This window comes from Oncorhynchus keta, chromosome 1 (genome assembly GCF_023373465.1).
Source record: "Oncorhynchus keta strain PuntledgeMale-10-30-2019 chromosome 1, Oket_V2, whole genome shotgun sequence".
Lineage (NCBI taxonomy): Eukaryota > Metazoa > Chordata > Actinopteri > Salmoniformes > Salmonidae > Oncorhynchus > Oncorhynchus keta.
The window spans coordinates 46,225,922-46,251,693 of NC_068421.1; the positions used below are offsets into that span (position 1 = coordinate 46,225,922).

A 25,772-nucleotide genomic window follows, 5' to 3' on the forward strand; every position below is an offset into this window, starting at 1 on the left:
GACAACTGGCCCTCCGATTTGACACACTGAACTCTATCAGAGTAGTTGGTGAACCAGGCGAGGCAATCGTTTGAGAAACCAAGGCTATCGAGTCTGCCAATGAGGATGTGGTGATTGACAGAGTTGAAAGCCTTGGCCAGGTCAATGAATACGGCTGCACAGTATTGTTTCTTATCGATGGCAGTTAAGCTATCGTTTAGGACCTTGAGCGTGGCTGAGGTGCACCCATGACCAGCTCTGAAACCAGATTGTATGGTGGGATTCGAAATGGTCGGTAATCTTTTTGTTGACTTGGCTTTCGAAGACCTTAGAAAGGAAGGGTAGGATAGATATAGGTTTGTAGCAGTTTGGGTCAAGAGTGTGTCCCCCTTTTGAAGAGGGAGATGACCGCAGCTGGTTCCAATCTTTGGGAATCTCAGACGACACGAAAGAGAGGTTGAACAGGCTAGTAATAGGGGTTGCAACAATTTCGGCAGATCATTTTTTTAGAAAGAAAGGGTCCAGATTGTCTAGCCTGGCTGATTTTGTAGGGGTCCAGATTTTGCAGCTCTTTCAGAACGTCAGCTGACTGGATTTGGGAGAAGGAGAAATGGGGAAGACTTGGGCGAGTTGCTGTGGGGGGGTGCAGTGCTGTTGACCGGGGTAGGGGTAGCCAGGTGAAAAGCATGGCCAGCTGTAGAAAAATGCTTTTTGAAATTCTCAATTATAGTGGATTTATCGGTGGTGACAGTGTTTCCTATCCTCAGTGCAGTGGGCAGCTGGGAGGAGGTGTTCTTATTCTCCATGGACTTTACAGTGTCCCAGAACTTTCTTGAGTTTGTGTTGCAGGAAGCAAATTTCTGCTTGAAAAAGATAGCCTGGGCTTTTCTAACTGCCTGTGTATATTGGTTTCTAGCTTCCCTGAAAAGTTGCATATCACGGGGTCTGTTCGATGCTAATGCAGAACGCCATAGGCTGTTCGCTGCTCTGGCCCCCCAATGGTGGAACAAACTCCCTCACGACGCCAGGACAGCGGAGTCAATCACCACCTTCCGGAGACACCTGAAACCCCACCTCTTTAAGGAATACCTAGGATAGGATAAAGTAATCCTTCTCACCCCCCCCCCTTAAAAGATTTAGATGCACTATTGTAAAGTGGCTGTTCCACTGGATGTCATAAGGTGAATGCACCAATTTGTAAGTCGCTCTGGATAAGAGCGTCTGCTAAATGACTTAAATGTAAATGTAATGTTAAATGCTGTTTTTGTGTTGGTTAAGGGCAGTCAGGTCTGGAGAGAACCACGGGCTATATCTGTTCCTGGTTCTAAGTTTCTTGAATGGGGCATGCTTATTTAAGATGGTGAGGAAGGCATTTTTTTAAATAACCAGGCATTCTCTACTGACGGGATGAGATCAATATCTTCCAGGACACCCCGGCCAGGTCGATTAGAAAGGCCTGCTCGCCTGTTTCAGGGAGCGTTTGACGGTGATGAGTGGAGGTTGTTTGACTGCTGACCCATTACGGATGCAGGCAATGAGGCAGTGATCGCTTGGTTGAAAACAGCAGAGGTGTATTTAGAGGGCAAGTTGGTTAGGATGATATCTATGAGGGTGCCCATGTTTACGGCTTTGGGGTTGTACCTGGTAGGTTCATTGATAATTTGTGTGAGATTGAGGGCATCAAGCTTAGATTGTAGGATGGCTGGTGTGTTAAGCATGTTCCAGTTTAGGTCGCCTAGCAGCACGAGCTCTGAAGATAGATGGGGGGCAATCAGTTCACATATGGTGTCCAGAGCACAGCTGGGGGCAGAGGGGGCTCTATAGCAGGCGACAACGGTGAGATACTTTTTTTTAGAGAGGTGGATTTTTAAGAGTGGAAGTTCAAATTGTTTGGTTACAGACCTGGATAGTAGGACGGAACTCTGCAGGCAATCTTTGCAGTAGATTGCAACACCGCCCCCTTTGGCCGTTCTATCTTGTCTGAAAATGTTGTAGTTAGTAATGGAGATTTCAGAGTTTTTGGTGGTCTTCCTAAGCCAGGATTCAGACATGGCTAGAACATCCGGGTTGGCAGAGTGTGCTAAAGCAATGAATAATACAAACTTAGGGAGGAGGCTTCTAATGTTAACATGCATGAAACCAAGGCTATTACGGTTACAGAAGTCATCAAAAGAGAGCGCCTGGGGAATAGGAGTGGAGCTAGGCACTGCAGGGCCTGGATTCACCTCTACATCACCGGAGGAGTAGGATAAGGGTACGGCTAAAAACTATGAGAATTGGTCATCTAGAACGTCCGGGGAACAGAGTAAAAGGAGGTTTCTGGGGGTGATAAAATAGATTCAAGGTGTAATGTACAGACAAAGTATGGTAGGATGTGAATACAGTGGAGGTAAACCTAGGTATTGAGTGATGATGAGAGAGATATTGTCTCTAGAAACATCCTTGAAACCAGGTGATGCCATCGCATGTGTGGGTGGTGCAACTGAAAGGTTGGGTACGGTATAATGAGCAGGGCTAGAGGCTCTACAGTGAAATAAGCCAATAAACACTAACCAGAACAGCAATGGACAAGGCATATTGGCATTATGGAGAGGCATGCTTTGTCGAGTGATCATAAGGGTCCAGTGAGTAGTACGGTTGGTTGGGGTAACGGCGATTCAGACAGCTAGCCGGGCCATCGGTAGCAAGCTAGCATAGGATGAAGGTCTGTTTTTAGCCACCTCGTGTGTTTCCGTCAGTAGATTAGGGGGGTTCCGTGTGGTAGAGGGGATCAATCCAATTGGCAAAATAGTTATAGTGACTCAAGAAAAAATTGTCTGATAGACCTATTCAGATAGCAGCCGATAAGATAGCTAACGATTAGCGGGCCGCAGATGGGTGTTCATGTGACGGAGGGGCCAGTTGGATAACTCCCTCGGGCAGATAATGTCAGTAGTCCAATCGTGAAGGCCCGGTGGGGCTCCGCATCGGCAGTAAAATGGATCCGGTTAGGTGATTGTAGCACAGGAGTGGCTGATTGAACTCTTCAGCTGGCTAGCTCCGGAATAATTGATATTTGCTCCGGGATCGACGTAAGCCAATAGTCACATGGATAGCAGCTAGCTAGCTGCGAGATACAGGTGTATATGTCCAGAGCTTGCGGTTGAAATCCGGGGATATGGAGAGAAAAATAGGTCCGGTATGTTCTGGTCTGAGTCGCGTTGTACAAAACTGGTGATAGCTTTTCGAGCTAAAGGATAGCTGATGACCACAAACCGTGGTTAGCTGAATACTAATGTTAGACAGTAAACTGGCTAGCTTCTGGCAAGCTTCTTTTGGTAATTTCAGATTTTAAGTAAATAATACTTTTTTATTTTTTAAATTGTATTTATTTTTTATATACGGCAAGGCAGCTCCAACATATCCAATCTCGTCTCATTGATTGGACTCCAGGTTAGCTGACTCCTGGATCCAATTAGCTTTTGGAGAAGTCATACATTTTCCAACCTACACTGTGAATGTTTAAAATATGTATTCAGGGTAGACAAGAAAAATACAATAATTTGTGTGTTATTAGTTTAAGCACACTATGTCTGTCTACTGTTGTGACTTGGATGAAGATCAGATCCATTTTGATGACCAATTTATGCAGAAATCCAGGTAATTTCAAAGTTCACATACTTTTTCTTGCCACTGTACGTTTGACTAGTATTGTTGTTTTCTGTCATTTTGTTTTCCTTCCTAGCGACTCGCGACGAGTCCCTGTGCATCATCGCCAACCCGGCCTTTGTGGTGTACTCCTCCATTGTGTCCTTCTACATTCCCTTCATCATCACTCTGCTGGTCTACGTGCAAATTTATGTCGTGCTTCGCAAGCGGCGAAAACGGGTGAACACAAAGCGCCCGTGTCAAGGGACAGGCGACCGCGACACAGGCGTCACATTAAAGGTGACTAGGCTGCAAATCATGTTTTTCAAAAATGAAGAGCTTGAAACACTTAGGAGAGCCAATTCAATTAAATACTTTGTCAACAACACGTCATGTGTTTTTGGAGAATGTAATCTAACAGGAGGAAGCAAAATATTGTCCATAAAGTGTTTGCTCATCCCAGACATGAGAGGCCAAACACATACAGTTGAAGTCGGAAGTTTACATACACTTAGGTTGGAGTCATTAAAACTCGTTTTTCAACCACTCCACAAATTTCTTGTTAACAAACTATAGTTTTGGCAAGTCGGTTAGGACATCTACTTTGTGCATAACACAAGTAATTTTTCCAATAATTGTTTATGGACAGATTATTTAACTTATAATTCACTGTATAACAATTCAGGTGGGTCAGAAGTTTACATACACTAAGTTGACTGTTCCCTTAAACATTTTGGAAAATTCCAGAAAATTATATCCTGGCTTTAGAAGCTTCTGATAGGCTAATTGACATCATTTGAGTCAATTGGAGGTGTACCTGTGGGTGTATTTCAAGGCCTACCTTCAATATCAGTGCCTCTTTGCTTGACATCATGGGAAAATCAAAAGAAATCAGCCAAGACCTCAGAATAAAATTGTAGACTTCCACAAATCTGGTTCATCCTTGGGAACAATTTCCAAATGCCTGAAGGTACCACGCTAATCTGTACAAACAATAGTACGCAAGTATAAACACCATGGGACCACACAGCTGGCATACTGCTCAGGAAGGAGACACGTTCTGTCTCCTAGAGATGAACGTACTTTGGTGCGAAAAGTGCAAATCAATACCAGAACAACAGCAAAGGACCTTGTGAAGATGCTGGATGAAACAGGTACAAAAGTATCGATATCCACAGTAAATTTAGTCCTATATCGACATAACCTGAAAGGCTGCTCAACAAGGAAAAAGCCACTGCTACAAAACCGGCATAAAAAAGCTAGACTATGGTTTGCAACTGCAGATGGGGTCAAAGATCGTACTTTTTGGAGAAATGTCCCCTGGTCTAATGAAACAAAAATAGAACTGTTTGGCCATAATGACCATCATTATGTTTGGAGGAAAAGGGGGAGCCAAAGAACACCATCCCATCCGTGAAGCACGGGGGTGGCAGCATCATGTTGTGGGGGTGCTTTGCTGCACGAGGGACTGGTGCACTTCACAACATAGATGGCATCATGAAGGGGGAAAATTATGTGGATATATTGAAGCAGCATCTCAAGACATCAGTCAGGAAGTTAAAGCTTGGTCTCAAATGGGTCTTCCAAATGGACAATGACCCCAAGCATACTTCCAAAGTTGTGGCAAAATGGCTTAAGGACAACAAAGTTAAGGTATTGGAGTGGCCATCACAAAGTCCTGACCTCTATCCCATAGAAAAATTGTGGGCAGAACTGAAAAAGCATGTGTGAGCAAGGAGGCCTACAAACCTGACTCCGTTACACCTGCTCTCTCAGGAGGAATGGGACAAAATTCACCCAACTTATTGTGGGAAGCTTGTGGAAGGCTACCGAAAACGTTTGACCCAAGTTAAACAATTTTAAAGGCAATGCTACCAAGTACTAATTGAGCGTATGTAAACTGCTGACCCACTGGGAATGTGATAATATAAATAAAAGCTGAAATAAATCATTCTCTCTCTTTTTATTTTGACCTTTCACATTCTTAAAATTAAGTGGTGATCCTAACTGAGCTAAAACAGGGAATCTTTACTAGGGTTAAATGTTAGGAATTGTGAAAAATTGAGTTTAAATGTATTTGGCTAAGGTGTATGTAAACCTCCGTCTTCAACTGTAGATAATGATCTTGTTAGAGGGGGCAAGAAATACACACAAGATAGCTTTCTAGCTGGGATGAAAAGGGCACACTCAATTATCCTAAGGTGTTTTTAAGATGGTTATCTTTTGTGCAATGAGATTGTTAGCAACATATTGTGCTGTAATTGGTAATTTCACGCGACAAATCCCACTTGGCCATGTTACATTGGTCTACTAGATTAGGAGGAGACCTGAAATGCAACAGTAATTATGATGTGCCTTTTAAGTGACCTTTTCTGGATATTGATTTTAGTGGCATTAAAGCGGATCAATACAGGAAAAGAAGACGTGTTTCTCTCACCCATGTACATTACTCATGTACATGCATGCTTTTGTCTTGGTGTGGGGAAGGGAGAGCGAAGAGAAAATAAATTCACAAGGTACTGGGCAATTGCAAGAAAAATAGTCCTCATCACTTTTATACTGAGAGTCAATAAACCATTTCTGAAACAATATTGTCAGTTTAACTCCGTGGACTTTTTATTTCTGCCCTATTGAGTGTTATGGATGTAATGATTCGAATGGGAATCAAATAATGGTGTACGCTCAATAGAATTACAGTTTGTTTGGTTAATTGTTCTTTAGAATTGTGCCCTCTCAAAGAGCGACTCGGAGACCATTTGGTGCCTGTGCAGTGACTGTGTGCCGGCTTCTTTCCCCTGTTGCTGTTTCAGGAGAAGTGCAGTCACCCAGGAGATGTGAGTCTGTGCACTGTGATTGTGAAACCTAATGGGAGCTTTCCTGTCAACAAGAAAAAAGTGGTGCGTCAAGTATTTGTTGTGCTATTTTTTACAGAGTAACTCTCAGAAGGAAATGTATTTACTTTCAAAGGCAGTTAATGCAGTGTCTCCTCTATCATTCCCATTTCTCCCCATAAGCAAGATAAAGCAGTTACTGCTCTATTAATAGTATTACTACTACTACTACTACTACTACTACTACATTGTTGTTGATCTCTGTCAGCAGATCTTCATCAAAGAGGTGGCCCACGAAGGGGACGACATGGAGTTGGACGAGAGGACCAATTGCAACCCTCAGAAACAGAAGAATGTGGACACTGCTACCACCACGCCTGTCAGCCACCAGCTCCTCCCGCCAACCAAGGGTAACACCAGCCCCACCTCCGTGTCCCCCTGCCCGCCTGAGGGCTCCCTCAAAGTGGAGAAGAACAGTGACTCGAAGGACATACTGGCGGAAGTGCCCAAAGTGGCTAAAGTGTTTCAGACCGAGGCCTTACCCAACGGCAAAACCCAGACGTCTATCAAGCAGCAACCCACTCTCATGAGTAAGAGGAAGATCTCCCAACAGAAGGAAAAGAAAGCCACTCAAATGTTAGCCATAGTCCTCGGTAAGTTGTTAACATGAATACCACTTTGAAGGTACTGTTGAACTTTTCAGGAGAGAGGAGGGATATAAACATTGGGGTAAAGTCTATTTTACTTTCACACATCATAAGCCGTAAGAGAACTCAATAAAATGTAGCTGATATATTTATTTTACTAGCTGTAGCTTTCTGATGGCCTGTATAGGTATATTATAGTCCCTTAGTAATCCTTAACTTGAAAAGAGCTTACAGGCAGCGAGGCAGACAATGTTGCAACAAAAGGAGACCGTTTTAAACTTTCATACATCAGAAGGACTTTTTTAAATCAAGTTTAACTTCAGGACATGATTCAATGTCAGCATCAATCCAGTACCAGGGTAATAGCTGGTTTCTCCGATCTCTTCACATTTTGTCTTCTCTCTCTCTCTTTAGGTGTATTTATCATATGCTGGCTACCTTTTTTCATCACTCATATATTGAACACCCACTGCACCACATGCAAGGTTCCTGCGGAGATGTATAATGCTTTCACGTGGCTGGGGTATGTGAACAGTGCGGTGAACCCCATCATCTACACCACTTTCAATATAGAGTTCAGAAAAGCTTTCATCAAGATCCTGCATTGCTAAGGTTGGCATTTTCAGCAGGGAGCTGAAATGAAGAAAAGCATAACTTATAGCCTACTAAAATCCACATGAGGACTCTGCACGTGACCATAAGTCTCAGTGATGATCTTTTGAGAAATGGAGAGACTGAGTAAATGCCACACATGAAGACCTGGGGACTTTAGTTTGATTATTTTGTGGACTTATGATCTCCCACATGAATGTATATCGAGGAATAATGTATTTTATCAATGAACTGTCTCTTGGAAATGTCATGTTGGTCTTAACCATCGTGCTTGTCACTTAAGAACTGTCTACTCCAGGAAATGTAAAGAAAACACAAGAAGATGTGCTTAAAAACACTAAAGCAAACCACCTATTTAATCTGTGTATATGATGTATTTTGATCATGGCTGAATCCTGCACAGAACAACTAGATATCAACAAATCAGTGTTCATCTCAGTATTAAACCTGATCATATTAAACTGGTCATCTATGAGCTCTGCAGCTTTAAACCACCCACAGAATAAAATGTGTGTTGCATAGAGATGAAACATTTTGACTCGTGGTTTTCTCACTGGCAAGAGAGGCACATGTTTGTGATACATTTAATTATTATTATTATTAATAATATGATTATTTAATATTATACCAAAACAACTTACATCCACCACGTGACAATTGTTCCTATCTGGCTCGGAAGGACCATGAATAAGGTTTTTAAGCAATTATTATTTACATTTGCTGTAAATGCTTTTTATAAACCTGTTCTATGTGATTAAATGCCTGCAATGAACATTTGATGCATGTTGCAATGCTCCTTTATATGGATTCTCATGAAATGTAAGTTTGACAACAACAACAAAAAATGTCCAATAAATGAAGTAATGAGACGTGCTATGTAAATGTGTTATTCTTTGGTACTCTATATACTGTTTATATAATGTAATACTGTATAAATAACTAATATAATAGTACACTGCAAAATCGTTATACCACTACTAGGCTGAATACTCTGTTATGATTGGTCGAGAGGGCGTTCATTATTTTCCTGTAAATACACAGCAAAAAAATAATAATATGGCAATTATGTAGTTCCAACTAAAAAATAGGGCCTCGCGCTATTCCATATCAATGTTTTCTGCAGATGATTCTAATGTTCTCTGTGCAGGAAACCATAGTGGGACCCACAAAACATGTTTGAATATTACTTTATTTCCATTATAGTGAAAAATCGAATACAATATATCTATCCATTTCAAAAAGACAAATCAAGAGCAAGTGTTTAGTGTCAAAGCCCCCTAGGCCTAGTCTATGGTTTATGTGCCATGACACAGCGTGATCTACAGGCCCCATCTCGTAGGATGTTATAATGTCATTAGTCCCATGGTAACCATTATCAGAGACTGTGGTTAGTCTCTCTACATAAGGTCAAAGCCACAGTTTCTGATGACAGCACATAAATAGTTATGTCTTCAGTGTAAAAGGGATGCCTCATCCCATAATTAATGTGTAATCTTGAACCCTCAAGATGTTCTGCCCCACGAGCTACCTGTCTTGACATATCAAGTCCCTCATCACTACCCCATAAGATGGCTCCTCACTGCACTGAAAGTATACCCTGGCTGTCTGGCCTGATACCACCAACAATAGTAAAGAATAGAGCTGTACCAGCGGTCACACACAGAACCCCATTGTTGGACTGGTAGGATAGTGATGACACCAGACGTTTCCTTAAAATCCAAATGGACTTGCAGTACAATGAGTGCATACACTTTTAGAATGTCTGTCTCATCCTTGTGGGACTTAAACCCACAACCTTGTCGTTGTTTTTTTCTGACCAAGTAATGTGCCTTTGTATACCTTGTCTGAATTTGTTTGGCATTCAGACACATTCTGTCGTCACACTATACGTCCCATCACAGGCTACTGTGTTATTCTGGGTACTTTGATTGACACTTTAGCCATGGTTCATCTGTGCCAGAGCCGATTGAATAGTTACCTTTCATCATCCTTACGCTGTAACAGGCTGTCCCTTAGAATTTTTTTGTAAATACTAGACGTTTCCTACAACCAGCATCCTGGCCCTGTGTCACATTTTAAGGAGGTCCCCAGAACCCCAATTCAAACAGCACCCTGAGTCTTCAAAATCCTGTTCTTCAGATGCTATATCACCTTCAATGACCCCAATACCAACCATACATGTACTATCCCCTGTCACTGTCAATCTGAATGTCCTCCCCTCCATCCGTGATGATGACACAGTCAGGCCTCCACTGTGTTGTCTAAGATTTACGCAACATTGAATGGTCTGTGACATTGATTCTCAAGTTTAATTCACATCAACGGCAACTTTTGACAAGCACTTACCTCGAGGGACAACTGGAAACACTGTATAATCTCTGCACAGCCCTAATACAAACCATCAGGGGAGGACAGGGATAGGCCTCCCTTAGCCTCGCAAGTGCTTGCCTCCTTCCAGTGTATATCCCTCTTCCTCTGATCTCTGAAGCGACTTTTCCCCTTTTCCTCGTCTGCTATCACCCTAAGGCATGCCTGAGCCCCAGTGATTGGCATGTTCAAATAAAGTAGTAGTGGTGGTGTGTGTTCCAACACTGGGGCCCTTTAATGAACTGAGTGAAGAAGGCTTGCCAGACACTGCATTATTGAAAAGTTTCCACACCCGAGCTGTGATCAGGTGGCCTGAAAGGCTCTTAATGGACTTTGTGTCAGAGCTTTCCATGTGATTGCTAGATCAGCCATTGCCATTTACCTCCAGCGTAAGCTGTGAAGTCGTGCTGCTCTGACTAGTGATTGCTGTGCTGCAGGGAGTATGCTGGATGGATGATTGCCTCTCAGAGATGGAGCATCCTGGGTACTGCGTTGTGAAAATCTAACAGGATGTTTTGAACTGCAACTGATTTCACCTCTGTCTCGTCTCATTAACTGAAGAGCACATATCTACATCTATGCAGTTAGATCCAGTTTAGACCTATTCATCGCTAATGATGGACTAGACATGACTTTGCAACGACAGGGTTAGACAGGGTTAACGGAAAGATTACAGTAAATATAGAGATGCAGTGCATTCGGAATGTATTCAGATCCCTTCCCTTTGTTACATTACAGCCTTATTCTAAAATTGATTAAATAAAAATGTTCCTCATCAATCTACACACAATACCGCATAATGACAAAGCGAAAACAGGTTTTTAGAAAAGTTTGCAAATGCACTAAAAGTTAAAAACAGAAATTCCTTATTTACACAAGTATTCAGACCCTTTGAAATTGAGCTCAGGTGCATCCTGTTTCCATTGATCATCCTTGAGATGTTTTTTAATTGGAGTCCTCCTGTTGTAAATGCAATTGTTTGGATATGATTTTGGAAAGGCACACACCTGCCTATATAAGGTCCCACATTTGACAGTGCATGTCAGAGCAAAAACCAAGGCATGAGGTCAAAGGAATTGTCCGTAGAGCTCTGAGACAGGATTGTGTCGAGGCACAGATCTAGGGAAGTGTACCAAAAAATGTTGTCAGCTTTGAAGGTCCCCATGAACACAGTGACCTCCATCATTCTTAAATGGAAGAAGTTTGTAATCACCAAGACTCTTCCAAGAGCTGGCCGCCCAGGCAAACTGAGCAATCGGGGGAGAAGAGCCTTGGTCAGAGAGGTGACCAAGAACCTGATGGTCACTCTGACAGACCTCCAGAGATCCTATGTGGAGATGGGAGAACCTTCCAGAAGGACAACCATCTCTGCAGCACTCCACCAATCAGGCCTTTATGGTAGAGTGGCCAGACTGAAGCCACTCCTCAGTAAAAGGCACATGACACCCTGCTTGGAGTTCAGGATTCTCTGGTCTGATGAAACCAAGATTGAACTCTGGCTTGAATGCCAAGCGTCATGTCTGGAGGAAACTTGGAACCATCCCTATGGTGAATCATGGTGGTGGCAGCATCATGCTGTGGGGATGTTTTTCAGCGGCAGGGAATGGGAGACTAGGCAGGATCGAGGGAAAGATGAATGGTGCCAAGTACAGAGAGATCCTTGATGAAAACCTTCTCCAGAGCTCTCAGGACCTCAGACTGGGCCAAAGATTAACTTTCCAACAGGACAACAACCCTAAGCACACAGCCAAGACAACGCAGGAGTGGCTTCGAGACAAGTCTGCGAATGTCCTTGAGTGGCGGAGTCAGAGCCCGGACTTAAACCCGATCGAACATCTCTGGAGAGACCTCAAAATAGCTGAGCAGCCTGACAGAGCTTGAGAGGATCTGCTGAGAAGAATGGGAGAAACTCCCCATATAAAATAAAAATGTTATTTGTCACATGCGCCGAATACAACAGGTGTAGACCTTCCAGTGAAATGCTTACTGACAAGCATTTAACCAACAATGCCATTTTTTGAGAAATGAGTGTTAGGTTAAAAAAATACAAGCAGCAGTAAACAGTGTCAAGGCCATAAAGGTTGGCTATCGGTACAGAGTCAATGTGGGGCACAGGTTAGTCGGGGTAATTGAGGTAATATGTACATGTAGGTAGAGGTAAAGTGACTACGCATAGATAATAACCAGAGAGTAACAGCAGCGTAAAAGGGAGGGGGGGTCAATGCAAATACTCTGGGTAGCCATTTGATTATCTGTTCAGGAGTCTTATAGCTTGGGGGTAGAAGCTGTTAAGAAGCCTTTTGAACCTAGACTTGGCGTTTCAGTGCCGCTTGCTGTGCGACAGCAGAGAGAACGGTCTATGCCTAGGATGGCTGGAGTCATTGATAATTTTTAGGGGCTTCCTCTGACAGGGGCTGGTATAGAGGTCCTGGAAGGCAGGAAGCTTATCCCCAGTGATGTACTGGGACGTACGCACTACCCTCTTTAGTGCCTTGCGGTTGGATGCCGAACAGTTGCTATGGTGTAGCTGTAGAACTTTTTGAGTATCTGAGGATCCATGTCAAATATTTTCAGTCTCCTGAGGCGGAATAGGCTTTGTCTTGCCCTGTTCACAACTGTCCTGACATTTACTCCTGAGGTGCTGACCTGTTGCACCCTCGACAACAACTGTGATTATCATTATTTGACCTTGTTGGTCATCTATGAACATTTGAACATCTTGGACATGTTCTGTTATAATCTCCACCCGGCACAGCCAGAAGAGGACTGGCCACCCCTCATAGCCTGGTTCCTCTCTAGGTTTCTTCCCAGGTTCTGCCCTTTTCTAAGGAGTTTTTCCTAGCCACCATGCTTCTACAACTGCATTGCTTGCCGTTTGGAGTTTTAGGCTGGGTTTCTGCACAGCACTTTGTGACATCAGCTGATGTAAGAAAATAAATAAATAAATAAATTATTGATTGATTGTTTTCCTGGCACCACACGGCCCGGTCTCTGACCTCCTCCCTATAGGCTGTCAGTTATCAGTGATCAGGCCTACCACTGTTGTGTCGTCTGCAAACTTAATGATGGTGTTGGAGTCGTGCCTGGCCATGCAGTCATGGGTGAACAGGGGGTACAGGAGGGGACTGAGCAAGCACCCCTGAGGGGCCCTTGTGTTGAGGATCAGCGTGGCAGATGTGTTGTTACCTACCCTTACCACCTGGGGGCGGCCTGCCGGGATGTACAGGATCCAGTTGCAGAGGGAGGTGTTTAATCCCAGGGTCCTTAGCTTAGTGATGAGCTTTAAGGGCACTATGGTGTTGAATGTTGAACGCTGAACTCTAGTCAATGAATATAATTCTCACATAGGTGTTATTTTTTTCCAGGAGGGAAAGGCAGTGTTGAGTGCAATAGAGATTGCATCATCTGTGGATCTGTTGGGGCGGTATACAAATTGGAGTGGGTCTAGGGTATCTTGGATAGTTGTGTTGATGTGAGCTATGACCAGCCTTTCAAAGCACTTCATGACTACAGACGTGAGTGCTACGGGTCGGTAGCCATTTAGGCAGGTTACCTTAGTGTTCTTGGTCACAGGCACTATGGTGTTCTGCTTAAAATATGTTCGTATTTCAAACTCGGACAAGTCTTATTCACATCCGCTACGGAAAGAGAGATCACACAGTCATCCGGGACAGCTGATGCTCTCATGCATGCTTTAGTGTTGCTTGTCTCAAAGTGAGCATAGAAGTAATTATGCTCATCTGGTAGGCTCATGTCACTAGCTCGCGGCTGTGCTTCCCTTTGTAGTCTAATGGTTTGCAAGCCCAGCCAAATCCGACGAGCGTCGAAGCCAGTGAAGAATGATTCAATCTTAGTCCTGTATTGACTCTTTGCCTGTTTGATGGTTCGTCTGAGGGCATAGTGGGATTTCTTATACGCGTCCGGGTTAGAGTCCCGCTCCTTGAAAGCGGCAGCTCTACCCTTTAGCTCAGTTGCCTATAGTACATGGCTTCTGGTTGGGTATGTACTTGCGGTCACTGTGGGGACGACATCATCGGTGCACTTGTTGATGAAGCCAGTAACTGATGTGATATACTCCTCAATGCCATCGGAAGAATTCCGGAACATATTCCAGTCTGAGCTCCCAAAACAGTCCTGCAGCTTAGCATCTGCGTTATCTGACCACTTCTTTTTCGACCGAGTCACTGGTGCTTCATGCTTTAGATTTCACTTGTAAGCATGAATCAGGAGGATAGAATTATGGCCAGAATTGCCAAATGGAAGGCGAGGGAGAGCTTTGACCGCGTCTCTGTGTGTGGAGTAAAAGTGGTCTAGAGTTTTATTTCACTCTGGTTGCACATGCTGATAGAAATGAGGTAAAACGGAGTTAAGTTACCCTCCATTAAAGTCATATACAGATGTGCCACGCTTGTAGCGACATACCCAAGAATACTCGAGGCTGTAATCTCTGCCGAAGGTGCTTCAACAAAGAATTGAGGAAAGGGTCTGAATACTTATGTAAATGTAATATTTCCGTATTTTTTTATATACATTTTTTAAAATGGTATTAATGACAGAAAATACGGCACTATATAAATACAGAAGTTCAGAGACTTTCTTTTTCTTTTTCCAAAACCCTTCCATCTACTGCTGTATGCATTCACATGGCATGAACCGCATTGAATATTTATTTGAAAGACAATATTTTACCACAAATTGCATGGTGGAGACAAAAAGAAAACAAGTGGTGATTTAAAAAGTTGTTGATGCAACAGAACTGTAATGATTTAGCCCTGCACATTTTGGCTCTTTGAGTGCTTTCAGAGTCTGAGGGGGTTGGACCAAGGTGGTTGAAATGCCATCAGGAGGAATACTGTAGAAATTCATCCAGAAATCATTTTACTGGATACAGAAATCCTGGGAGAGGTGTAATCAACATTGTGTTTGTGAGAATCTCCCCTTTCCACAGTGGGGTCACATTAGTTTGTAGCCAAATGTTTTTTTTTACGCTACAAACAGTAGTTGGCACATCAACGGTACTGGTTTCAGAAGAGTCCCATGACACTTGTGTGGGTGATAGAGCAAACCGTTTGGATGCTATAGACATTTTTGTGAGAAGACCGATTTTTCGGGATGTCTCATGGTCTGTCGAACACCACTCTAGCTCTGCTACTTTCACCACAGATGCGTAAGTGCGACACTGGTGGGTGAGGTGGATTGAGACTCATCCAATGAAGAAAAGAAAACGTATCTCTAGCTTAAACTGACGGTGCACCGGTGCGTCAATCGACTCGAAGAGGTTATTAAATAAGCGTACTATTGTCCTAAAAGTATGCATATGTAAGTCCTTTGTAGATGAGCATGGAGAACAGATTTTGTGGCTGATAGACAATATTGGCAACTTGTCCCTAAGCCTTCGAAGCTCGACCCTTACTTAAAAGGGAACATTTTCTTTAATCAATGCAATTATTTTCACCTGGCACTTTTTCCATTTCACTAATGGCTGTGGAGTCAGGACGGAGTCGTTTGTAATAATTTATCCCTCCCAGGCACAGTATCAATCTAAATCTTGGTACAATCTATCGCATTTGAAGCTGGAGATTGCAAGAGGAGCCTGTTGTTAATTGTGTTGGGAGTGTGGTGGAAGATTGGAGAGCTCCCACGGTGTCGCGGCTATAATCACATGCTTGAGACACGCCGAAAGCCGCCTCCTCCCTCCTCCGGAGTCAGGGTGATAGGGAGAATAAGACTGCCCCAGCTGAGACACTGGCAGATGTTGTGTTTGTTTTTCTAATGTGTTAATAAGACTTCTAGCTGGACCCCAACTAGAGCAGGCTGGTTGATTTCCTTTATGCATTCATTTTTCAGACATATAAATCAATACTGTCAAGTACCTGGGCTGGGCTGTGTACGAGGTGCAGCCTCTGTTGTTTACTGAGGCTAGGGATAAAAGCTCTGCCACAGTCTGCCATCCCCTGGGAATATATATATTTAAGTGGTACCAGCTGCGATGTGTGTCATTTCCATCCCAGATTTTTGCTCATATTCCAATCCTTTCCTTAGAGATATGATCATGTTTGAGGAATCTTAATACAATTCTACATCATCAGTGATTGTGAGATAAATAAAATGGTGGATACTATCCAAGTATCTGATAAATACTTGAAACGTTAACCCACTTCAGACTCAATTATTCACTGCAATGGGAATTGTCTTTTGGCCTGATTACAACCGATGAATGTAGTTCATTAATTAACATGTAGTTCATTAACATGTCTTGCACAGTCACAATCACAAATGTGTTTCTGAGACAGAATGTATGGTTTCACTTTCACAGGAGGAAATATTTTGAAGTCACGTTTCGTTCCTTGAAAGGCCTCAAAACCACTATCCCATATTCCACTTCAATCGAAACCATATTGAGGAAGATCAATGCTATCTATGGGGATGTCTGAGTATGTCTGAAACGTTCAGGATGCTCCAGCATCCAAAACCTTCCATAACCTATAATATGCACTTCTAGGCCTATAGCTATCTAGTTATTGATGTATTGATTCATTTTATAGGCCTACAGGCCTACAGGAACATAGCTGGGCAAAGCAATCCGGCAAGTTCGTCGGATCTTATCATACCGTTTTTCAATTCCTCCTGCAATAGACTCTTTTGTAACTTGCTGAATGGCTTCTGGGAATTACAAGCTATTGTTGGAGAAGTAGAATGGAAGGTCTTTTGGGGTTCATGTAAGTATGTAGGCCTGTTTAGGGGACTACATTACAACTGAACCAAGATTAATGTTGTATTGTCGTGTGCTCTGTGGTTTTGTAGTTACCTTCATTCTTACTTTCTATTGTGCATCTTTAACCATGATATTAACCATGGTATTCATGGTATTCATACCATGGTATTCATACCGTCATGTATTGTAGCTATCTATTATCCAAGCAGTTAGTCACGTACCCTTGCTAAGTCCACTGAATGTCAACAAATCAGGTTTTTGACATGTCTAGTGAATTACATATGTAATTACACTGTAGCAAGTATTGTAATTGTAATAATAATTAGACTGTAATAACATGTAACTTCTGGCAATTGCAGTCGGTAATTACAGGGGTGTAACAACAAATTGTTTATTGTTTACTCCATGTGTAACTCTGTGTTGTTGTCTGTTCACACTGCTATGCTTTATCTTGGCCAGGCCACAGTTGTAAATGAGAACTCAACTAGCCTACCTGGTTAAATAAAGGTGAAATAAAAAAATAAGAAAGAAATAAAAATGCTTGGTACCATGTTCGTTACAAATGTTAAAGTTTCCAATAGTGTCCCAACGCACCATATTTCATCCTGCACAAACTACGTGATAAGTGTTAGCCAACTGAAAACCTGACTACCTCAATGTCACAATTCTGCAATTAAACAGCTCTGGCCCAATGGCAAAAACAAGGTTCACAAACGGCTCACATCAAAAAATACTTGAACTTGTTAAGTCATTTATAGGTGCATTCGACAATGGGTCAATTACTTTAACAATCATTGAAGCATTTTTACACACATGAATAAAAAAGCTATGGTTAAGAGTATGAGATGGTCATTTGTTCTTGTCAAATTGTAAGCCTATTAACCTTGGTTGAATAGTGGTTTGCATAGTAAATGCACTTAAAATGGTGATAAAACCAACTCTTATTCTATCATTTAATCTTGCAAGGAATATTTCACTTTCTCTGGTCATAGGAAAAACAACTATTTGTACATGACTCGAGTTCCGCCATCAACTGGAAGACGGTGTCTCTTTTCGGTCAGTGTCAGCGGAGGAAAGGGAGAGCGGAGGGACATGACATTAAGAGGTGGACCCGTCTGCTGCCCTCTCCCTCTGTGACTGACCATCAGATGCAGGCTCAATCAGCCTAGTGATATAAAAAAATGTTAATTATTTAAATGTATGCTCACTCAGCTGTACCTCACAAGTAACACAACAACTGATCTACCACCGCTGTGATTATAGAGCGTACCTGGAATGTTGAAATATAAATTATCTGAGAAGAACAACAATGCATTGGCAGGGCAATTCAAGCAAAGCCAATATATACAGTAATAATGTTTTGTGGCCTATAGCCTGCTGCACAAACCTCATTACTAAAGTATTCTTTTAATAGGTTAATGTTGGATAGGCTTGTTTTACGTTAGGAACACCTGCTATTTCCATGACATCGACAGACAAGGTGAACCCAGGTGAAACCTACAATCCCTTATTTATGTCACCTGTTTTAAACCACTTCAACCAGTTTGGATGAAGGGAAGGAGACATGGATTTTGGATGTGTGCCATTCAGAGGGTGAATGGGCAAGACAAAATATTTAAGTGCCTTTGAATGGGGTATGGTTCTAACTCTGAATGCTCGGCTATGAAAAGCCAACTGACATTTACTCCTGAGCTGCTGACCTGTTAAACACGCTGTGGTCACCCTTCAGAGCCTGGTTCCTCTCTAGGTTTCTTCCTAGGTTCCTGCCTTTCTAGGGAGTTCTTCCTAGCCACCTTGCTTCTACATCTGCATTGCTTGCTGTTTGGGGTTTTAGGCTGGGTTTCTGTACAGGACTTTGTGACATCAGCTGATGTAAAAAAAAAAAAAAAGGGTTTTATAAATAAGGGTTTTATAAGCCCTCCAGGTCCCCTCGGAGAGTTCATCAATGAGCTTGATGTCTTGATAAGCTCCTTTCCTGAGGACGGCTCACCTCTCACAGTTCTGGGCGACTTTAACCTCCCCACGTCTACCTTTGACTCATTCCTCTCTGCCTCCTTCTTTCCACTCCTTTCCTCTTTTGACCTCACCCTCTCACCTTCCCCCCCTACTCACAAGGCAGGCAATACGCTCGACCTCATCTTTACTAGATGCTGTTCTTCCACTAACCTCATTGCAACTCCTCCAAGTCTCCGACCACTACCTTGTATCCTTTTCCCTCTCGCTCTCATCCAACACTTCCCACACTGCCCCTACTCGGATGGTATCGCGCCGTCCCAACCTTCGCTCTCTCTCCCCCGCTACTCTCTCCTCTTCCATCCTATCATCTCTTCCCTCTGCTCAAACCTTCTCCAACCTATCTCCTGATTCTGCCTCCTCAACCCTCCTCTCCTCCCTTTCTGCATCCTTTGACTCTCTATGTCCCCTATCTTCCAGGCCGGCTCGGTCCTCCCCTCCCGCTCCGTGGCTCGACGACTCATTGCGAGCTCACAGAACAGGGCTCCGGGCAGCCGAGCGGAAATGGAGGAAAACTCGCCTCCCTGCGGCCCTGGCATCCTTTCGCTCCCTCCTCTCTACATTTTCCTCCTCTGTCTCTGCTGCTAAAGCCACTTTCTACCACTCTAAATTCCAAGCATCTGCCTCTAACCCTAGGAAGCTCTTTGCCACCTTCTCCTCCCTCCTGAATCCTCCTCCCCCCCCCTCCTCCCTCTCTGCAGATGACTTCGTCAACCATTTTGAAAAGAAGGTCGACGACATCCGATCCTCGTTTGCTAAGTCAAACGACACTGCTGGTTCTGCTCACACTGCCCTACCCTGTGCTCTGACCTCTTTCTCCCTCTCTCTCCAGATGAAATCTTGCGTCTTGTGACGGCCGGCCGCCCAACAACCTGCCCGCTCGACCCTATCCCCTCCTCTCTTCTCCAGACCATTTCCGGAGACCTTCTCCCTTACCTCACCTCGCTCATCAACTCATCCCTGACCGCTGGCTACGTCCCTTCCGTCTTCAAGAGAGCGAGAGTTGCACCCCTTCTGAAAAAAACCTACACTCGATCCCTCCGATGTCAACAACTACAGACCAGTATCCCTTCTTTCTTTTCTCTCCAAAACTCTTGAACGTGCCGTCCTTGGCCAGCTCTCCCGCTATCTCTCTCAGAATGACCTTCTTGATCCAAATCAGTCAGGTTTCAAGACTAGTCATTCAACCGAGACTGCTCTTCTCTGTATCACGGAGGCGCTCCGCACTGCTAAAGCTAACTCTCTCTCCTCTGCTCTCATCCTTCTGGCGTGGCGAGAATCTGTCTCCTCACCACGCGCTCTCACCACTGGTGTCCCCCAGGGCTCTGTTCTAGGCCCTCTCCTATTCTCGCTATACACCAAGTCACTTGGCTCTGTCATAACCTCAAATGGTCTCTCCTATCATTGCTATGCAGACGACACACAATTAATCTTCTCCTTTCCCCTTCTGATGACCAGGTGGCGAATCGCATCTCTGCATGTCTGGCAGACATGTCGGTGTGGATGGCGGATCACCACCTCGGGCTGGGCCTCGGCGGGACGGAGCTGCTCTTCCTCCCGGGGAGGGACTGCCCGTTCCATGGTCTCGCCATCGCGGTTGGCGGCTCCGTTGTGTCCTCTTCCCAGGGCGCTGGGAGCCTTGGCGTGGTCCTGGACAGCACCCTGTCGTTCTCGGCTGGCATCGGGGCGGTGGCCCGTTCCTGTGGGTTCATGCTCTGCAGCATCCGCAGAGTGCGGCCCTGCCTCACACGGGAGGCGGGGCGGGTTCTGGTCCAGGCGCTTGTCGTCTCCCGTCTGGATTGCTGCGGCTCGCTGTTGGCTGGGCTCCCTGCCTGTGCCATTAAACCCCTACAACTCATCCAGAACGCCGCAGCCCGTCTGGTGTTCAACCTTCCCAAGTTCTCTCACGTCACCCCGCTCCTCCGCTCTCTCCACTGGCTTCCAGTTGAAGCTCGCATCCGCTACAAGACCATGGTGCTTGCCTACGGAGCTGTGAGGGGAACGGCACCTCAGTACCTCCAGGCTCTGATCAGGCCCTACACCCAAACAAGGGCACTGCGTTCATCCACCTCTGGCCTGCTCGCCTCCCTACCACTGAGGAAGTACAGTTCCCGCTCAGCCCAGTCAAAACTGTTCGCTGCTCTGGCTCCCCAATGGTGGAACACACTCCCTCACGACGCCAGGACAGCGGAGTCAATCACCACCTTCCGGAGACACCTGAAACCCCACCTCTTTAAGGAATACCTAGGATAGGATAAAGTAATCCTTCTCACCCCCCTTAAAAGATTTAGATGCACTATTGTAAAGTGGCTGTTCCACTGGATGTCATAAGGTGAATGCACCAATTTGTAAGTCGCTCTGGATAAGAGCGTCTGCTAAATGACTTAAATGTAAATGTAATGTAAATACATTTGATTGATTGATTGATTGGTAGTAGGTGCCAGGCCCACCGGTTTGAGTGTGTCAAGAACTGCAACGCTGCTGGGTTTTTCATTTGCAACAGTTTTCCATGTGTATTAAGAATGGTCAAACACCCTACAGACATCCAGTCAACTTGACACAATTGTGGGAAGCATTAGAGTCAACATGGGCCAGCATCTCTGTGGATGCTTTCGACACCTTGTTGTCCATGACCCACCGAATTGAGGCTGTTCTCAGGGCAAACAGGGATGAAACTCTATATTAGGGACGTATCCTGATGTTTTGTACACTCAGTGTATATCGGATCTGCTTCTGTAAACCAAGTTAACCCAGGTGGTACACTTTTTTGGGGGTGGGGGTGCTAGTAACAACACTGAGGGTATATTTTGAAGAGTGTGCATTCACATGTAGGTAATTATAGCCTACTGAGCCTCCAACCGTTTTAATCTCGGGCACCCAGCAATCTTTCCACAAGAGATTACAACCTTGTGACAGTTACTGAATTGGATGCAGCTGAGAAGAAACAAAACACTAAATGATTTGTAACAAGCATTTGTTGTTACACCTCTGCAATTACTGACAGTTTCATGTTGTTATTACAGTGTAACTACGACGTATTAAAATTAAATACAATACTAATTACACATTTAATTACACTGTAATAAGGAGCAGAGACATCACCAGACATTCAGAACATCGGGCGGGGGGAGATTTGATCGCTGTGCGACCGAAATGAAGCACCCCGCACACTTAGCCTCGCAAGCTAGCAGTGAACATTTTGCAGAAACATACAGTACCAGTCAAAAATTTGACACACCTACTCATTCAAGGGTTTTTCTTTATTTTTGACTATTTTCTACATTGTAGATTCAAAGGAAGACATCAAAACTATGAAATAACACACATGGAATCATGTAGTAACCAAAAAAGTGTTAAACAAATCAAAATATATTTTATATTTGACATTCTTCAAAGTAGCCACCCTTTGCCTTGATGACAGCTTTGCACACTCTTTGGATTCTCTCAACCAGCTTCACCTGGAATGGTTTTCCAACTTGAAGGAGTTCCCACATATGCTGAGCACTTTTTGGCTGCTTTTTCTTCGCTCTGTGGTCCAACTCATCCCAAACCATCTCAATTAGGTCGAGGTCAGATGATTGTGGAGGCCAGGTCATCTTATGCAGCACTCCATCACTCTCCTTCTAGGTCAAATAGTCCTTACACAGCCTGGAGGTTTGTTGGGTTATTGTCCTGTTGAAAAACAAATGATCCCACTAAGCGCAAACCAGATGGGACAGTGAATGGCTGCAGAATGCTGTGATAGCCATGCTGGTTAAAAAACTGACAGTGTCACCAGCAAAGCACCCCCACACCATCACACCTCCTCCTCCATGCTTCATGGTGGGAACTACACATGCTGAGCTCATCCGTTCAACTACATTACTCTGCGTCTCACAAAGACACGGCTGTTTGAACCAAAATCTCAAATTCAGACCAATGGACAGATTTCCATTGGTCTAATGTTCATTGCTCGTGTTTTTTTGGCCCAAGCAAGCCTCTTCTTCTTACTGGTGTCCTTTAGTAATGGTTCCTTTGTAGCAATTCCACCATGAAGGCTTGATTCACGCAGTCTCCTCTGAACAGTTGATGTTGAGATGTGTCTGTTACGTGAACACTGTGAAGCATTTATTAGGGGTGCAATTTCTGAGGCTAGTAACTCTAATGAATGTATGCTCTGCAGCAGAGATAACTCTGTGTCTTTCTTCCCTGATGCGGTCCTCATGAGAGCTAGTTTCATCATAGCGCTTGATGGTTTTTGCGACTGCACTTGAAGAAACTTTCAAAGTTCTTGAAATTGTCCGTATTGACTGACCATCATGTCTTAAAGTAATGATGGACTGTCATTTCTCTTTGCTTATTTGAGCTGTGCTTGTCATAATATGGACTTGTTCTTTTGCCAAATAGGGCAATATTCTGTATATCACCCCTACCGTGTCACAACATAACTGATTGTCTCAGTTGGCCCCCTTTAAATTAAGTGTGATCCGGATTTTTCTATTCCATTTAGGTTTTCTGGTTGAAATGAACTAGCCCAAACCTTTGCTGCTGCAAACCTCACAACTGTTATGATGTTACCTACTGCTGACAATTAGGTTTATGATTGACAACTGATTGTTTAAAAGAGTGGCAGCCCAGCCTAACTTCTTCCCATCCAAATTGATTTGCCGTTGATTTCTGGAGCCTCTAATCCTCAGCTTCCTATACTCCATTCCTAATTCTTCTCACATGTGCAAGTAAGAATTAACACACATTAATATTAGAGTTGGTTACAAACATTTCTTCATGACAGTTAGCAGAAAATCTCCCCTTCAACTAGTCGCCAGGATGCATTGCCTCTACTGTAAACATGTCTTAAGTCAAACCATCTTCCCATATAGTACAGTAGTGTGACATCAAAAAGCTCCCAGTTCCAGACTACAAGGAATGTCTGATTGCCATTGTGCGACAGTAGTGTGAGCGGAAGATTTTTTAGAAGGGTTGTGGATGTGATTTTTAAAGGGAATTGGCCGGCCATGAGAAGAACAATCCCGTTCTTCTCCCATTATGGTGCTATATCTGCGTGGAAGCCTGAAGGACAAAGAGGAGAAACGGAGGAAATGAAACAGATACATATCTGTGTGTTGATTTAATTCGATCCTTCAGAAGAGTCTGGACAGAGAAAGGAGTTTCACTTCACTATAGCCTGTGTGCTTCACTGTACAACTTTAGTCTTCATACATTGTCGAAATGTCTTTGTCGTCCAGTGTTCCTTGAGTTGTTAAGTTGTTGAGCTTTGAAATGCCTTAGGAGCCAGCTACAGTATGTGTGACACACAACGGTTGGGGGGTGTAATTCCTATTACAATAACAACATTTGGATTGAACAAATCCTTTATGCTCTAAACATATCATTAGAGGCCATTGGCTGGATAAAATGTTGATCAATGTCAATGGGAAAACATAAAGAGTCACGTGTTGCCTTGTATGTGCGTGTGTGATGCGTTACGTCCGTGTGTGAATGCACACGTGTGAGTATGTACATACACATGGGTATGTGTGTGTGTGTGCGTGTATGTCTGACTTGTTACGTTCCCCAATAAGAAACCAAAAATCATCACTCAACAGGAAAAGGGAACTACTGACAACCAGAACGAAACAGGTGGATTTTCAAAATGGGTACTGAAAGGCATCCATGGGGGGCCTACTGATTGCTGGCCAAGCAACTCCAGTTGGGTCTTATGAGATCTCTACTTCCAACTGAAGCACTGGGCCAGCAGCACTTAAATATCAGCTGTGCTAGAACATGTGAAACACCTTCTGACTAAAGAGGACAACAGGTGCAACACATTCTGGTCAATGAGGATGATTCCAATCAGTACACCACACGAGAGAAAGAGGCGAAGCGAAAGGGATAACTGGGCCTGAAAATCGATTTTCTCCAGCTGGTTGGTGTTGTTTAATTTGTATTTGTTTTGCTCACCAAGCAAGGAGTTTTTGTATCGCGGTCAAATAAGCGAGTGACACATTTGGTTTACAAAAAAGTTAGGGTTTTTTCCCCTACGTATGACTTATTTGATCGAACAGGAGTTTCGGAATGATTTAAAGAGTGTAGTGATATGAATAGGACACTGCAACTTTGAGAACAAGCATACTTCTAACCTTAAAACCAAAAAGCACATTTTTGTTTTCATGAATTTTTATGATATAGACAACTTTGTGGCTGTGGTAACTGTCACACGCGTATCTGCCCACTCACTGGTTAGAATGGTCCGACCTGATCTTGCCCCACTGCCTTCCATTATTTAAGACATTTATTTTCATTGTTATATGCTGACCAGATCGCACGTGTACGTGTGTCCGAGTGCACCAAAGCACGCAAGTATATTGTTTTCCACCCACACCAGATGCGATCAGAACACGAAGGTTGAAATATCAAACAAACTCTGAAGCACTTATATTCATTTGGGGACCGGTCAAAAAGCATTAAACATTCATGGCAATTTAGCTAGCTAGCTTGCTGTTGCTATCTAATTTGTCCTGGGATATAAACATTGGTTGTTATTTTACCTGAAATGCAAAAGGTCCTATTCTCTGACAATTAACCTGTTGAGTGTAGAGGGCAGTATTTTGATGTTTGGATGAAAAACGTACCCAAATGAAACTGCTTATTTCTCAGGCCCAGAATCTAGAATATGCATATAATTGTCAGATTAGGATAGAAAACACTCTAAAGTTTCCAAAACGGTCCAAATATTGTCTGTGAGTATAACAGAACTGATATTGCAGGCGAAAACCTGAGGAAAATCCAACCAAGAAGTGCCTAAGAGAAACGAATCTCCCTGTTCCATTGCATGCCTTCCCTCCATTTAAAGGGACATCAACCATATTATTTTCCCTATGGCTTCCACATGGTGTTAACAGTCTTTAGACATAGTTTCAGGCTTTTATTCTGAAAAATGAGTGAGAACGATCACATTGCGTCAGTGGATGACTGGGTGACAGCAGCGTTTTGCATGCGCAA

At 43.6% G+C, this 25,772-nt stretch overlaps 2 protein-coding genes across 2 annotated transcripts in view; both read left to right on the forward strand.

Annotated features, from left to right (window-relative positions):
- The window catches only part of LOC118386530 (D(2)-like dopamine receptor), a 53,692-nt gene extending 45,134 nt beyond the window's left edge, over positions 1 to 8,558 (forward strand). The window contains exons 5-8 of the mRNA XM_035774252.2: positions 3,704 to 3,906; positions 6,417 to 6,503; positions 6,709 to 7,090; positions 7,499 to 8,558. Of these exons, the coding sequence (XP_035630145.2) occupies positions 3,704 to 3,906; positions 6,417 to 6,503; positions 6,709 to 7,090; positions 7,499 to 7,695 (869 nt within the window). The 3' untranslated portion in view covers positions 7,696 to 8,558. The remainder of the gene's footprint in view (positions 1 to 3,703; positions 3,907 to 6,416; positions 6,504 to 6,708; positions 7,091 to 7,498) is intronic.
- The window catches only part of LOC127932035 (uncharacterized), a 105,024-nt gene that overhangs the window by 51,433 nt on the left and 27,819 nt on the right, over positions 1 to 25,772 (forward strand). The window lies entirely within an intron of this gene.